The 16,866-nt window shown below is 40.7% G+C and overlaps 1 protein-coding gene across 2 annotated transcripts in view; it reads right to left on the bottom strand.

Moving 5' to 3' along the window:
- The window catches only part of fam184ab (family with sequence similarity 184 member Ab), a 126,816-nt gene that overhangs the window by 10,192 nt on the left and 99,758 nt on the right, over nt 1–16,866 (bottom strand). For both annotated transcript variants that reach the window (XM_017456767.2, XM_017456770.3), the window contains 4 exons: nt 8,517–8,701; nt 4,668–4,814; nt 1,361–1,478; nt 1,105–1,209 (listed from right to left, as the gene is read on the bottom strand). In XM_017456767.2, coding sequence (XP_017312256.1) covers nt 1,105–1,209; nt 1,361–1,478; nt 4,668–4,814; nt 8,517–8,701 — 555 coding nt within the window. The remainder of the gene's footprint in view (nt 1–1,104; nt 1,210–1,360; nt 1,479–4,667; nt 4,815–8,516; nt 8,702–16,866) is intronic.

Genomic DNA, 16,866 nt, shown 5'->3' with positions numbered 1-16,866 from the left:
TTTTTCCTCTGGAAAGTGAATATTGATAAATATAAACTCTGTGGGTCAGATGTTTGAGGATACCTAGCTTTGTACATTTTTTAATCCTGGTCAGGGTCACGTTAGCTCCGGAGGCTATCCAAGGAACACTGAGCGTGAGGCAGGAATACTCCCTCCATTACAAGACACCATGTGCGTGTGTACACTCATTCACACACCCGTTTACACCGAGGGACGATCTGACATTGCCAATCCTGTTTTTGGAAGGTGGGACAAAAACGGAGATGAAACCCACACGGACACAGGAAGAACGCTAGACTTCAAACCCGAACTCACGAACCAGGGACCCTGGAGCTGTAAGCCGGGGGCGCTGTAAATATTTCAGAGTAAGTGTTCTTTAAAAAAAACAAAAAAAACAAAAAAAAAACCCTTCTCTGAGGAGCTTTAACTGCTCTACACACTTACTTTCAGAAACAGTCAGCGTTTCTAGAAATTCCTCTTGCATATATAACGTCCTACAGGTTAGTGGAGACTGGGATTCGGCTGAGGTCCTGGACTACTCGTTCCCTACAGCGCTGCTTTCTTCCTTTCACTCGGCTTTGAAGTGTGTTTGGAGGAAAAATTCAAAAGGAAGCAAGATATCCTCAAACCTTTGATGAGCATTCAATATATTACGGTGTATTCTACTATATAACGGAAAATAAATGAAAATAAGCCTGTTTCGAATCCTTGACCGTAGTGCTGTGTAGTTAATGTGCTGTATAAGCTCCTGGAGCACATCCAGGAGGGAACCTCTGCCCGTTCGGCAGATGTGCCAATCATGAACGAGCTGGAGAACGGCTTGGGAAAGGCGCTTTATAACTAAAACTTATTATTATTATTATTATTATTATTATTATCATCAGCCGTACTGGTGGGACGTGTGTTTAAAGGCGCAGCTGTTCTGTTATACAGCAACTCTAGCGTTTATTGATGAGTAACACCAAAGAACCTGACATATATCTTCGAATATTATTAATCGAGGTGCCAAAAATATTCCGCATCACTGACACCAGTCATTTGTGTTGACGGAAATGCCAGAAAATCATTAAAACAGCCATCAGCGAAGAGAGGAAGTCAGCTTACCTTAATGAGAGGGTTAATTACACCGACGTTGGGGCTGGTGTTGAACACTTTGTTGAAGTTGGTCTCTCTGTTTACAAGCTCTAGCTGGTAGAACTTCTTGTCATCCTGTACACAGCAGGAGAAATCTCAGACGATTGTAGACACATGACTGAGATTAAACTGGACAATATCCCGTCATAGAACAACCTTTGGAAAGTTACACTGCTAATGAAATACTGATGAGTGCTATATAACCTCAAGACTGAGATGCACTCACCACCAGCTTCTTGACCAGGGATTCTCTCTCTGTCACCATGTCTTTGAGCTCAGCGATCACCTGCAGATCTTCTGGCCTGCTCTCCCGGTTCCTGAACTTCTCCTCCGTCCCCTCAAGCCTGATGAAAACAGCAAAATGTTCTCGTCTTACTCACAGGTAAAAAAAAAAAGAAGAAAAGATCAGCTTGTCTGGTACCAGTAAATGGGCAATTCAAGTTCTTTGGAACGCCTGATTCAATTAAGAGAATGTTTTCAAGCACTCTAAAAGCCATTAGTTTCAAATCGATGTAAAAGTTTCATCCCACATCATTGTCAGTACTTCAATATCGCACGGTAATTAAAATCAGCGGCACCTCGGAAAACCTGTCTCTCTCGGTGAGTCCTTCATGTTCACACATCGCTGCTTTCTCAGCATGAAGAGAGTCATTACGGATCAGTATCGGCTCGGTTTCTAGGCCCATAAAGGATCTACAGAAATCACCAGGTTATGCTTTTTCGGTACGTATTTTTATGTGGGTTTGCATGTCATTAATCGTCTCAGTTTTATCATTTTTGTAAACATAAACTATTAAAAAAAAGTTTCATTCACAAATTCATTCCTTTCTTCTCAACTCCATCCATCTATCCAAACATTAATCCATCCATTCCTCCCTCCAGTTACCTATCCGGCCTGAAAGCCTTTCAGACATCCATACAATAATCCGCCCATGCATACATATTCAGCCTGCTAGTCACCCACCCAATCAGACATCCATCCAATCCATTACATCCATCCATCCATCAAATTAGATGTCCATACATCCACCAATCATCCATCCATCCATCCATCCAGCCAGCCTTCCAGCCAGCCAATTAGATGCCTAAGGATCATTGAGATTGCTGAGAATGGTACCACGTAAAAACCACAAAGATGGCTTTGGACCTTAATTCATATGAACAGTTATCCTAGGGTGTCTACAATTGCCACAAACAATTTTGAGCTCGAGTCTCCATCAGTGAACAGTGGATTAGTTCAACAAAAAAGACTTCATGTAAAAACGACTATAATGAATTTCCTGGTTACGCAACTGCACTTTTTCACCATGCAGTATTAGCACATTTATAGAAGGCATTTATTTATAATCACACTATTCAGTGTTACCCAGACGAGGACGGGTTCCCTTCTGAGTCTGGTTCCTCCCAAGGTTTCTTCCTCATATCGTCTCAAGGAGTTTTTCCTTGCCACAGTCACCTCTGGCTCGCTCATTAGGGATAAATTCATACATTTAAAATCTATAGCGTGAATTGATCTATTTCTGTGAAGTTGCTTTGAGACAATGTCCATCGTTAAAAGCGCTATACAAATAAAACTGAATTGAATTGAATTAGCTATCTATCCATCCATCCATCCAATAATGCATCCTTGCATACATACATTCAGCCTGCTAGCCACCCACAATCCATGAATGTAACTTGCCAGCTAGTCACTCAACCAGCCAATCAGCCATCTATCTATCAATCCATCCATCCATCCACCCAACAGTCCAATCATCCCTTCTTCCATCCAGCGTGAAAGCCAGTCAGACTTATAGACAATAGTCCTCCATGCATGCACACATTCATCCTGCTAGCCATCCATCCAATAAGACACCCTTCAATCCATCCATCCATCCATCCAGACATACAGTAATGCATCCTTGCGTTCATATATTCAGCCTGCTAACCACCCACCCATCTACCCACCTATCACTCAAACCATCAATAAAACCATCCAATCAGCTATCTATCCATCCATAAAACCATCCAATCATCCATCCATCCACCCACCTAATCATCCATCCATTCATCCAATAATCCATCCATCCAGCCTGAAAACCAGTCAGGCACTCATCCATTAATTCCATCCAGTCAGCCAATTATCCATTCAGCAATGCATGCATCATTATACCTATGCATACATACATTAAGTCTGCTAGCCACCTAGTCAGATATCCATCCATCCATCCTTCCGATCATACATACATTCAGCAAAGACATTCATCCATCCAGCCATCCAATCTGATATCCATGTATCGCGTCAATCCACCCATCCAGACAGATATCGATCCACTAAACCCATTCACCCACCCGCCTATCCATCCATCCATCCATCTATCTATCCGTCTATCCAGTCAGCAGGCCAACCTGCCACTCAGCCAAAATGGTCCTTAACGGTTCGTTTGTTGATGAACAGTCCTATATAAAAACGTAGCCATCAAATATCCATGAGACTTAAATGGGTTGAAATTTAATGACGGTTTGGGGAAACTTGATTGTCACGGTGATTAATTGTGACAAAGATGAGACTGGTGTTAAAAAAGATTTGTGTTGCACTTAATTGGCAAGCTGTAAATCCAGGCCCTGTGGGGACGCCCCAGGAAACAGTGTGAAAAACACCAGTTAAGACTGCTCCACTTGAGATGTCATTCTGTTAGGCGGTAAAGGACTCCCTCGTCCTCGGGAAAAGTTTACAAGTTGTTAATTTTCTTAATAGGATGTGAAATGAGATGGCACAAGTTCAGCGTAAAAAAAAAAAAAAAAAAAAAAAGTCAGAGGAAAAAGGATTGAATGCATACATATATTTTAATGCTCTGAAATGAACAGTATCTGACATAAAGAATTTTATTACATATAATAAAGCTCTTGCCTAGGACACGGCTGTTTAATTTCTTTTGCTTTAGCCTTGGGATTTTTGACCTGTAATGTTTAGTGGCGCTGGTAAAAACACGCTGTACAGTGCGTTCATTCAACAGAATTTAATAATAACACTATTCAGTCACTGTATATTTGTTCTTTTTTTTTCTTTTACACGCTCTCACACACACACACACACACACACACCTCTGTCCTGAAGACTTTCCTGAGGCGCAATACTTACTGACCGTCACAAAAGCGCTGACACTGGAGACTCCTTCCGTAAACGTTAAAGAAACATCTCCTTAGAGAAAACCTCACCATATCAACGATTATAAAATGTTCTCTCAAACAACAGACTTAAATTAGACTTATATTAATGAAACGCATGATACAAGGGTCCTATCAGATAGCTAGATATTTGTGTTTAAGGACTAAACGCTCCGATTCGAATAAGACTCTAAACGAGTGCTTTATTAAAAGCTTTATTTTATTATTTATATCATTTATATAGTTAACTATAAGACAAATACATCTCGTCACAAACATTTCTCAGTCCCCCTCACTGATTCTAGAGTATTCCATTTCAAGCCATATGTTTAGGTAGTGTATTTGTGGGTGTGACGGTGCTGCCTGAACACATTGTGTGAACTCACAGGATCTGCAGGGCCGAGATCTTGTCCTTGAGCAGCTCCTGGGCTTTGTTGAAGTCGGAGAGCATGTTCTGCGTCTCCCTGTTGTGCAGTGCGTTCAGCTCGGCCATCTCCCGCTCATGCTTCTTACATAGGTCCTGCTCGTGAGCCCTGAGAAAACACACACACACACACACACACACACAGTCAGCTCATGTGGCGAGGCAGAAACCTGCTGTCCTCTGATTCATCGCCGTCCCTGTACACCGTGCTGCGTTTGATCACACCATTAACTTTCATCCATCCCCGGGCTGCTCTGCTGCTTTCACTCTTCCTCAATAGCAGCGATCTTCTGTAAGAAAGCCGTGTGTAAATCATGACATCCCCAGTTGGACGGGATCGCTGCGTTTTATACAGTTCCTTCCATTTATTGATTTTTCATTCAGGACAAACTGAGCTCGTCCCCCATCAGGAGTAACTCTCCATATTGTAGCAACAATTTACACCTTTAACACGCTCGGATTTGTGTACACACTCACAATCTCACACACACCATCCCTGACAGATCTACAAATGTGTATACATAGAGGAGGTGAGAGGGAGCAGGCTCTGCGTTCCCACACTCATTTCTCCACAGGAGAGCAGAAGCGATTTGTCATTCGCTATTATTAGCACGAGGCTCAGGATCTGCTGCCATGTTGAATAATTGGAAATGAAACCTTGTACAGTGCACATGTAGAGTGTAGGACAGTACAGCTACACAACATAGATGTATAGTATGCATCTATACAGACCTGCTAACCTTTACGCATGTCATGAAGTATAGACACGACTAGTCACTCGGAAATGTATAAGAAGAGTAGTTTTCTTACTAAATAAACACTTCAGGGTGGAATTTTCCCCTTAAGGCCAGTGGGAACTCATCCGGATGGGCAGATAGCACAGAGCCTCGCCATGTTAACTGTTTAACAAATATTAATCGTTATGAAGTCCTCATGCACAACTCCGTACATTTAAAATTTCCCTGAAATACTTATGACCTCTTTTGAGTGACTAATATTTTCTATTAATCTACTAATCTAATCTTTTTTCTATTCAATCTATCGAGTGACTAATATACTATTAACAGATGCAAGCTGTTCCATCGATTTGCTCGCCTTTCCAGATGTTGTGCGAGCGCGAGGCAGAGTGCTCACTGCCCCACATAGTTCCATAGAATTATAGTAGCACCAACGACAAGCAGTCCACTGAGGCAGGAACAACGACTGCATGCATATTATATATATATATATTATATTATATATATATATATATATATATATATATATATATATATATATATAGAGATATATAGATAGATAGATAGATAGATAGATATAGATGGATAGATAGATAGATAGATAGATATATGACAGGGTTGATGGTGTTTTACACCAAACTGGGCCACCAAAATCTTAAAGCATAATCGTAACGACATCTATTATATTTCTGCAGACAAAGGCAGAGGGTCAATGCAGACACTATTTGGTGTCCCAAACATCTTAAAATAAATAAATGAATAAAATATCCTCCTTAGTTCATAATCATTCTCGTGGCTGGATCGGGAAGCTGTCGCAAGGTTGCGATGGACTTTAACAGGAAACACGGCAAAGCACTTCACACACGTCAGTGCTGCCAAAGCTTATTAACAAATTATTCAAATAGACTGGGAGTGTTGCGGACCGACCGAGAAGCGGACGTCTACGAACGTCCACCGACGGAGGCACAACCGACGTGGTGCTGGCAAACAAACTCCCCTGTGCCCTGTGGATGGAGACGTTTGGGACACTTTGTGCAGTATATTGCAAAGACTAGAAGAGGAAAAGGTGGATTATGGAGTGGACGATGTCAGTACGTCAGAAATGCGTGTGCACCACAGCGACCTTGTTTCTCCTGGCCCCATTTTCCTATGCCTGATTTTTTCCAAGCTAGTTTCAGGTCTTTCGTGTGGTTTTTGAGACGGTATTAACTCTTCTAGGTGTGCCTCGCCAACTGTGGTGACAATTCTGGGAAACACACGTGCTGTATCAAACTCAGTTGAACAATGGTACATCTAAAACGACTCAAAACGAGTCGCTAGAAGCCTATAATGTAAGTCAAGCGTGATGATGTTATTTAATATCATCCTGCCCCGGCAAAATCTCTTTTAGGCTGTAGTACTGAGCGGGACTTTGTTATTGAGATACTTGGTTGCTACTTGGTGGCTTGTAAATCTTTCGCAGGCTGATAAATGATTTGAGGGACTTAAGGGGAATTAGCTCAGAATGTCAAAGCTGATGCTGTCACACTTCGCCACATGTTTTGGTGAATCGACTACACTGAATATCCTAAACCACGGTAAAAGCCGGAGCAAGTAAGATAAGCTCGAACTGATAGGCACGGTTCTTGGAATCTCCAGGGGTTAATCTGAATTGTGATGAATATTAACAAAAATCAGGAGGACAAGATGGTGCACTGAGAGTACTCTGGATTTAAACTCGGCACAGCGGAAGCAGAGAATATGACTACACTTATGATCCTCGTGAGGACTTTTCATTGACATAACTATTAATGCAGCTAATTAATGCTACACCTAAACTTCACCTCAGTGACTAACAGGAAAAAACATCATGTACTGCTTCCTCGGTGTTGGCGTTACACTACTAGTGTCATGTGTTTATACTGGCTGTGAAATATGGACTGAGATTATTCTGTAATTCTCTGGGTCTGAATCTTACCTGAGGCTCCGAGTTAGGGTCAGCTAGCTGGATGCTAATCCAATCACAATAGGGATGAGTGATGCTAACCTAGACGCTCACCTGAGTTGATAACATTACTTTAGCATACAGCTCGCGGTAATGTTAGACATTCCCATGACCTTTTTGAGAGTTAACGATAACCTAGCATTACAGCTATTCACCATGATGTAATACAGAGAGTGGGTTAATGTTAACTACATTTAGCAAGTGTTCTGCACGAGGCAAGCTGTAGTAATTAGCATTAGGAGGATGTGTTAGAGCCGTGTTTCTTCATGTATTGGCTGAATGTTAATGCTGGGTAACATGTGCAGACAGTCAGTGGCTAACGGAACTTAGCTAGCTCAGTAATGACGAGGCCAAAAGTTCTTCACAAGGTTAACGTGACGACAAGAAAAGAGGTTAGGGGTTATAGTGGGTTGTTTGTAATGCTTTCCACTAATCTCTGTAATGATAGTTAAATTAATTAGGTTGTGCAAAATATTTGGCGGTGAGGTGCTAAAGGCAGAAAAGTAAATATAAGTCAGCTAGATTTTCCTGGTGAGTCTGCAGCGCCATTCTGTTCATTAGGAGAGTGGAGGTTTCCAAAATTACACAATTTGGGATTCTGTAACGCAATTTCTCAGTTAAAGCCCAAAGGCATTTGTCCTTATTTTGTAGCTAACAACTCACAAACACTCTTTTTGCTCTTTTACAGCTTTTCAAATGGAAGGGAGTGGGACTCTTGTCTTCCCAGATGGCCGGGAGATTTGTAAGAAGATGCGTCAACTCCAATTCTTACAATCTGTCAAATGTTTAAATGATTTTAACAAATGTCACCTGAAGTTCATGCAATTCTTTGTTTATTTTGTAGGCATTTTAGTAGAATTTTAGCATACAAACAAATTAATTTTAGGGAAAAAAAGTATAAACACATCTCTGTTATTTTTGTGTGTTTAAAAAAAAAAAACCCAACATCTTTGTGTGGAAATTTTTTAACGCACAGCATGTGTTAAATGTACTAAACACACTGATTGTGTTAAAAACAACAAAAATGTGCTGTCCTTAACTAGACACGCGGGTGTGTTCAAAAATGAACACACCTGTTTTAAGAGTGTACCTGATCTGCTGGTTGGCTTCGCTGCGGATCTTCAGCACCTCTTTGCCCTTGAGCTCCAGCTCCTTGGTGAGAGAGCTGATGTTCTCATTCAGCGTGTGGATCTCGTGATCCAGATCGGCGATGTGGTTCTTCCTGCGAGTCACTTCCTCCTGGAGCTCCGAGATACGACTCAGCAGCTCCCGCTCCTGCAACACACACACACACACACCTCACCTTAGTTACAACTGTTGTGATCCTGCTATTCATGTGGCAACACTATATTTGCTGATGCTTCATAAAACCTAAAGTTATTTCCTGGAGCAATTTTTTTTTGCCCTCACACGACACTCCGGAAGGGAAATGATGTAATATTAATGGCCCCGCTTTCTTTTCTTGCGTTTCCATTCCTATCGCTTCAGCTTACATGCTCTATAGGAATAGCTCTGCTATGAATAAGTAAAGGAAGCGCAAGCAGCGAGACATGGTCAGTTCTCAGGGTCAGATGTATGTACGTGTGACTGTAGCTCATCACGTACACTTATTTAATAAAGACTCTCACATCAGAGCAAGACATCATTAATACAGCGGATATGCCATTTTGATGACTAATTACTAAAGCTGTTTTGTCTAAAAAGTGTGTCAGAAACTCAGAAAATTAGCACAAATGTTCTGTTTAAATGTTGAAATGTGAAGAAAATTATGTTTATAATGTATGCTGGTTTATAGAAAATATTGAACCGTGTTGGAATTTTTCAGATTTGTCTGAATAAATACACTGTCAGTGTATTCTGTCAGGTTTTTTTTTTTTTTTTTTTTTTTTACAGCAAACTCATGTTCTCTTACAATAAATGCTCAGAGTCAATATTAATTATTGGTCGGCAAGTATTTCGAGGAAAATCAAAAACTAAATTAAAAAAAAAACGCCAGAAGAAATGATATTGTCTTAACAAGAACACAACTGACTTATAATTGGCCGTCACCTCCGAAATACTAAAACAGCTTCCTTTTTTTTTTTTTTTTTTACAAACAAAAATCTCCCCAGCCGAACTGTTATTGAAGGGTGTCAATAAGGATTTTCATCCTCAGAATCTGGGCATCTTGTCAAAATTGAAAAGAGAATGAATGGAGCAAAGTACAGGGGATATTACAAGATAACCTGCTTCAGTCTGCACATAAATAAACAAATAAATAAATAAACTCAAGCTTGGGAGAAACGTTACCTTTCAGCAGGTCAGTGGTCTCAAACACGAGGCCAAAGCCAGTGCAGCAGACGTTAAAAACAAAATGTTCTACAGTGGCCAAGTCAAAGTCCAGATCTGAATCCTATTGAGAATAGGACGTGAAGAACCTGGAGCGAGTCTGTCACTAAGAATGGGTGAAAATCTCTCCCGAACAGTTTACAAAGCTGATAAGAAGATATCCAAACAGACTTAAAGCTGCAGCAAAAGTTGGTTCTATCAAGTACTAGTTTGAAGGGGTTGAATACTTATGCGAGCGGCATGTTTCAAATTGAATTGTTTTTTTAAGGATTTGCAATAAAAATACTCTCTGGAACAATCCAAGTGTCATTTGTACTCCAGACGAATCTGATGACTTCTAAGAGAGTTAAATACTTTTGCAAAACACTGCACTGTATGTGCGATGATCAGGGTTGCCAGATCTGCACAACAAAAGCAGCACAATTGACAAGCAGTTCTAAAAGACGTAGTTCTTTCACCAAGGTCTTATATGATTTCGTAGGATCGGGCCTTCACTCTGGTGTCTCCTCTTAGCAACAGAAGTTACTACGACTCAAAATGACCCGAGTAGCTTTTTGTTTTCAAATAAAGCCAAACTACAAGTCGCCCTTCTTTTAGATGGGGCTTCGGACACTTCCTGAGTGAGATGAGATGAGCGAAGACATCTAATTAGTTCTAGCCCAACTCCCTCATTGCACTGGACACACTTTCAGAAGTAGTACCCACATGAATAAAGCCCTGCTTTGAATATATTAATGAAAAAAAAAATATATATATATATATTATAATAATAACATTGATGATTTTAAAATATCATCATTAACATATAGTCATCATCACATATTAAGGAATGCAGGAGCAGAACGAGCAGCTCAGTATGATTAAATGGAGTGTACTTTAATCAGCTGCCGCTATGCACATAATCTTTCGCTCTAATGGCACTGACTTTTTAAAAACGCCAGCACTTCCTGTGGCGCAGAGCCGGCCTATAGCTGCGTTTAAGAACTAAATGAATCTTGCTTAATTGAATTATAATCTGCTCATCTAGTTTTACATTTTTGTAAATATCATTTCACATCTCACAAGTAGATTAATATCGGCATAATACCGAGTCCTGGAGCTAAAAGCGTGTGTTGATGCTCCTCAGGTCACTGTTTCTATTAGCTCAGGATGGAAACCTTAGATTTATCATGTCAGTGTGTGCGCAGCTATTCTATTGATGCACAGAGTAAAGGGGGGCCAATACAACGTGCAAATGGACTATAGTCGGTAATTGTACACCTACAATCGTGTATTGTGTTTGTATTAGGTGTCTAGGTGTATGATGCTTTTGTTTTCCACTTATTCGCGTACTTATTTTTGCTCAAATGAAATTATTGGAACAGCCAGGCCAAGTCTATTGTTTTTGCTATACGTTGAAGACATTTAGGTTTGAGATCAAAAGATGAATATGAGATGATGGATCAGAATTTCAGCTTTCATTTCCTGACCTTTACATCTAGATGTGTGATACCTTTGGTATTAGACCACCCAATGTTTTGTTGAGCAAAAGTATAGGATCACAGTCATAAAGTAAATAACACTTAATGTTAGGTTGCATATCCCTTTCTTGCAATAACTGCATCAAGCAGGTGACCACTGGCATCTTCTGTGAAGCTTTTCCAGCTGTTTGTTGTGTGTTTTGAATCATTGTCTTGCTGCATGATGAAGTTCCTCCCAATTAGATTGGTTGCATTCCTCTGTAAATATTGGAAGACAAAATGTTCCTGTAAACTTCCGAAGTCATTCTGCTGCTACCATCATGAGCAACATCATCGATAAAGATTAGCGAGACTGTTCCAGAAGTGGTCATGCAAGCCCGAGCCATGACGCTACCTCCACCGTGCTTCACCGATGCGCTTCTATGTTTTGGATCAAGAGTGTATAGCGAAAACTAAAGAACTGACCTTGCGGTTCCAATACTTTTGGAGGGGGCTGTATGAGTAGACTATAGACCAGTAATTCTCGAACATTTTGCAACCTGGAGAGCATTTCAGCGTAAAACAAAAAAAGCATTACACTTTATGATTGCAGCAGATTAGAAAATATATCATCCATTGATTTATCTATTAACCCAATTAGGCAAAATGTGTAATATCCTATTTATTTATTACAGCCATTAAAGCTTGTTATCCCGGCTCATATCTCAATTAAAACAGCACTTCTCCTGCTTTTAGCAAAATTGCACTTCTATTCAAGGTGACAGAAAGTTATTAAGCTTTAGATTTAAAAGTAAATTTTAGACAGTTTAGAGATGCCAATCAGCCTACAATGTACTCGGAGGAAACCCCCGAACACGGGGAGAACACGCCAGCTCCACGCACACGGGGCGGAGGCGGGTATCGAATCCCCAACCCTGGAGGTGCGAGGTAAACGTCCTAACCACTAAGCCGCCACAAGATTGCATTTTTAAAACAAACAAACAAGCTAACAAACCATGGACCCTGCTGTCTATATGTTACAGACCCCTTGTGACACCAGATGATGATGCACATCTGAGCAAATTACCCATAATCCTCCACATTGTCACTTCCATCACCAAGTGAGCCATGCTGTACTTATATACACATTCTGAATATGAATTTGGTTACTCTTCTTACCCGGGCTGGAGTTACCATATGAACCGAGTCTGGACATGTGGGTGGAGCTAAAAAAAAGATACTGCAGACCTTTCACTACTTACAGAGATATCTTCAGTAATAGTCTAGCGTAGTGGCTACCAAAGTTTCTCCCTCGTCTCAAAAATCCATTTTCTAAATGTAAAGTCTCAGATGAATTTTAATTCACTTACCCACAGCGATGTTTTATTATCGCTAAGTAACTCGATCGTACGTTCCTTCCCTGTGATCTGAGTGAAAACTGCCATCTTCTAGTTAGGGCAAATTCAAAATGGCTTCCTATTCACACTGTGCCCTACATATGGTCTAACATGATGGGACGCCCTACCTAGTCTCCTCACACATGTATGGAATGTAGGAAGATGTTCGAGATTCAACCACAGACATTTTGCACTACATCACCCCTATAGTTTCATTAAATGTAAACGTTTTGGTAAAAGGCACCTTTGGCCTTTGTGTTCAGGCGTACGGGTAGCTATTAAAATGAACGTTTGTTCTTCTTCGGCTTCACACGCTGCCATTAAAACACGCACGCTACGTCTTGGGATTATCAGTTCACTCTATGAGAGAGAAACGCAGCGATGACACACACTGGACATACTTGGGTTTCATTTCCGAATCGTTCACTTGATGCTGGAGAGCATTTCTGTTTAGATGGAAAGCCAAATCACGAAACACTTAGTATTAGTGTTGGCTTGGCGTCATGTGCGGACCGTGTCTGGATGCCAGATGATAAGACGAGTTCGGAATGCTAAGCGTCGTTCCAACAGTCAGCTCTCTCCCATTCGTTTGACGAGTTTTTGAACTTCATAAGCCCGTGACTGATGCATTTGTCCCGTTCCGCAGACAGACAGAATCTCTGAGGAAATCATTTTGGGGAAGAGCTCTGTCCTCTGGTTCACTTCCTGCTCACTGTGCGACTGCATGAGTGTGTGTATTAGGTATTTTAACTACGAGACGAGCTCTGACTGGTGATATTTTTATCAGCACTAAAACACAAAGAAATGGCCAGGACCAATACCTCTTTAGCTACAAGACTACGAGGAGTATCCATATCTGCTTTCTACAAACTTCAAGCTTTCTCTAGATATTCCTATTGTCTTGTCTATATTGCTCTGCTTTGAAATAAACGGCATTCTAGATACCACTTTGCAAACTGCTTTCTAGATATCTGTGCTAGGTTTTTCTTTCACCTATACAATTTTGTGAATATTTGCAGAATCAGGGCCAGTCCATGACTCATGTGGTATCGGAAGCTGCTCAGGTAGATGTTCGGACCAGTCATGGGTATCACATTTTCTAAATATCCATAAGCAGATCATTAAGACCAGAGAATAGTACAGAATTCACCTGGATGACATTATGGAAGCTAGTGCTCACTATGTTATGTCTACCCCTTTGTTAAAAAAAAAAAAAGTTCTTATACAATTCCTGTAATATTCAAGAACTACAAATAAAATATTTTTTTTTAAATATGAGATAGGCCAAATCCCAAACAGCTTCCTATTCATTTACCGTATATGTTCACTACACAGGGTATAACAACGGCATTGTAGAAGCGTCTGAGATCCAGGCATGGAAAAAGAGTTACTCTGAAAAGCGACTGTCTTAATAGGAACGGACTTACATGCAACATGTCACTTCTGTCCTTGAAATTACCCTTAAGTTTTATATACAGATATTTAGTTAGCTCATATGTAAATAGAAACTTCATAAATTATTTGGGAAAAAAAAAAAAAGTCAAAATGAAGTATTATTTATTACTTTATATATATATATATATATTTTTTTAAATAGAAAAATAGCTCTCATATATTTACATTACGTAGAGGAAAGTATCTTAAATGTGAAAGTGTCGTTTCTTTTTCATTTGTAGAAAACAATTATGGAATTTTGATTTCCATAGCCTTTCCAGGGGAACATTCGAGTCTCATGATCTTCCCATGAAGTCCGACGGAAAGTCAGTCAATCTTTCTGATCATTCTCACATACAAACAGAGACTGAGAGACAATGAACGAAGACTTCTTTTAAGACCTAAGACAGCCGTGTTGCTTACAGTAGTGCTTGAAAGAATTTTCTATATATCTGCATAAATGTGACCTAAAACATCATCAGATTGTCACACAAGTCCTAAAAGTAGACAACGAGAACCGAATTAAACGAATGAGACAAAATATTATACTCGGTCATTTATTATTGAGGAAAAGGATACAATATTACATATCTGTGAGTGGTAAAAGTATGTGAACCTCTACGATTAGCAGTGTAATTTGAAGGGGAAATTAGAGTTAGGTGTTTTCAATCAATGGGATGACAATCAGATGTGAGTGGGAGTCTTGTTTTATTTAAAGAACGGGGATCTATCAAAGTCGGATCTTCACAACACGTGTTTGTGGAAGTGTATTATGGCACATGAACAAACCTCAGAAAAAGAGTTGTTGGTTCTCATCAGGCTGGAAAAGGTCACAAAACCATCTCTAAAGAGTTTACACTCCACCGATGCACATTCAGACAAATATCAGGAAATTTAAGACCATTGTTACCCTCCCCAGGAGTGGTTGACCAACAAAGATCACTCCAAGAGCAAGATGTGTAATCGTCTGCAAGGTCACAGAGGAACCCAGAGGAACCTCTAAGCAACTAAAAGCCTCTCTCACACTGGCTAATGTTAATGTTCATGAGTCCACCATCAGGAGATCACTGAACAACACTGGTGTGCATGGCAGGGATGCAAGGAGAAAGTCACTGCTCTCCATAAAGAACTGCCTGTCTGCAGTTTGCTAAAGATCACGTGGACGAGCCAGAAGTCTATTGGAAAAAAGTTTTGTGGACGGATGAGACCAAAATAGAATTTAATGAGGTTTAAATGAGAAGCGTCATGTTTGGAGAAAGGAAAACACTGCATTCCAGCATAAGAACCTTATCTCATCTGTGAATCACGGTGGTGGTAGTATCATGGTTTGGGGCTGTTTTGCTGCAACTAGGTCAGGATGACTTGCCATCATTGATGGAACGAGTTCTGAATTATACCAGCGAACTCTAAAGGGAAATGTCAGGACATCGGTCTGTGAACTAAATCTCAAGAGAAAGTGTTTCTTGCAGCAAGACATCGACTCTAAACACACAAGTTGTTCTACCAAAGAACGGTTAAAAAATAATTAAGTTAATGTTTTCGAATGGCCAAGTCATAGTCCTGATCTTAATCCAATAGAAATGTTGTGGAAGGACCTGAAGCAGGCAGTTCATGTGAGGAAACCCACCAACATCCCAGAGCTGAAGCTGTTCTGTACTGAGGAACGGGCTAAACTCCTCCAAGCCGATGTGCGGGACCGATCGACAGTTACCGCAAACGTTTACTGCAGTTATTGCGGCACAAGGCCGTCACACCAGATACTAAAAGCACTGGTTCACATACTTTTCCCACTCACAGATATGTAATATTGGCTCATTTTCCTCAATAAATAAACGACCAAGTATAATATTTGTGTCTCATTCGTTTAACTGCGTTCTCTTCATCTACATTGTGTGAAAATTTGATCATGCGTTAGGTAATATTTATGCAGAAATACAGAAAATTCTAAAGGGTTCACAAACTTTCAAGCACCACTGTAGTCCGACTTCAAGGTTCTATAAAGGTTAGAACAGTCAGCTGTCCTTCTGGAAAATGAATCGGGAAAATCCCATTCATCAGCGGCTGTAAAAGCCACAGCCGGAGAGAATGTGTTTACGGCAATTTATATCCTAAGAGGCTTCGGCGGCAGTGTGCATCATAAACGCAGATATTAATCATATAGCTGCAGAAGCCGTGAATTTGGTGTAAAGATGGGCATGATGAACGAGAGCGAGTCGGTCCAGAAGACGGATTTGTGCTGAAACTGTTCATCGGATCAAACGCGGCCGCTGAACGTTAGGCGAAAACGCTGTGTGTAAAGAGGGAGAGAAACAGCTGGTGGACGGTAAAGTGGCACGCAGCTCTGATGATCGTCATGACGATAAAACTTGATTCTTCACGCTGCGGCGTTGACCAGCCCATCGCCCACAGCTCATTACACCCGACACACACTGATGTCTCACAGGGGGACAATCAATGAAGATAAGAGAGAAGAGAGAGAGAGAGAGAGAGAGAGAGAGAGAGAGTGAAAGGGAGGAGAAAATTAGAAAACAGACAGCAAAGCGAGAACACAAGTGAGCAAGCGAGATAAAAGCTGCATAGACAGAAGGATGGAGAAAGTGGGAGAAATGTTCTGCCATGATGAGTGATCGGTGTAATTATTTTAAATCACCCACGTATTGAGCTCAGACACTAGCGAAGGCTTTTTTCCCCTGTTCTCAGAGCCAGCCATCACGTTAACAGCTGCCTGTACGGAAGACATATTTGGCGGCACAGATTTCCTTTGATTAAAAGGTTTATGGAAGGTGTACGGTTTGTCCTGGGGAAAACAACATGGACGTTCAAGAAGCTCCGAGCTACCACC

This window comes from Ictalurus punctatus, chromosome 25 (genome assembly GCF_001660625.3).
Source record: "Ictalurus punctatus breed USDA103 chromosome 25, Coco_2.0, whole genome shotgun sequence".
In the NCBI taxonomy this organism is placed as follows: Eukaryota; Metazoa; Chordata; class Actinopteri; order Siluriformes; family Ictaluridae; genus Ictalurus; species Ictalurus punctatus.
Note: the sequence above shows the minus strand (reverse complement) of the source record. Positions and strands in the feature narration are given on the sequence as shown.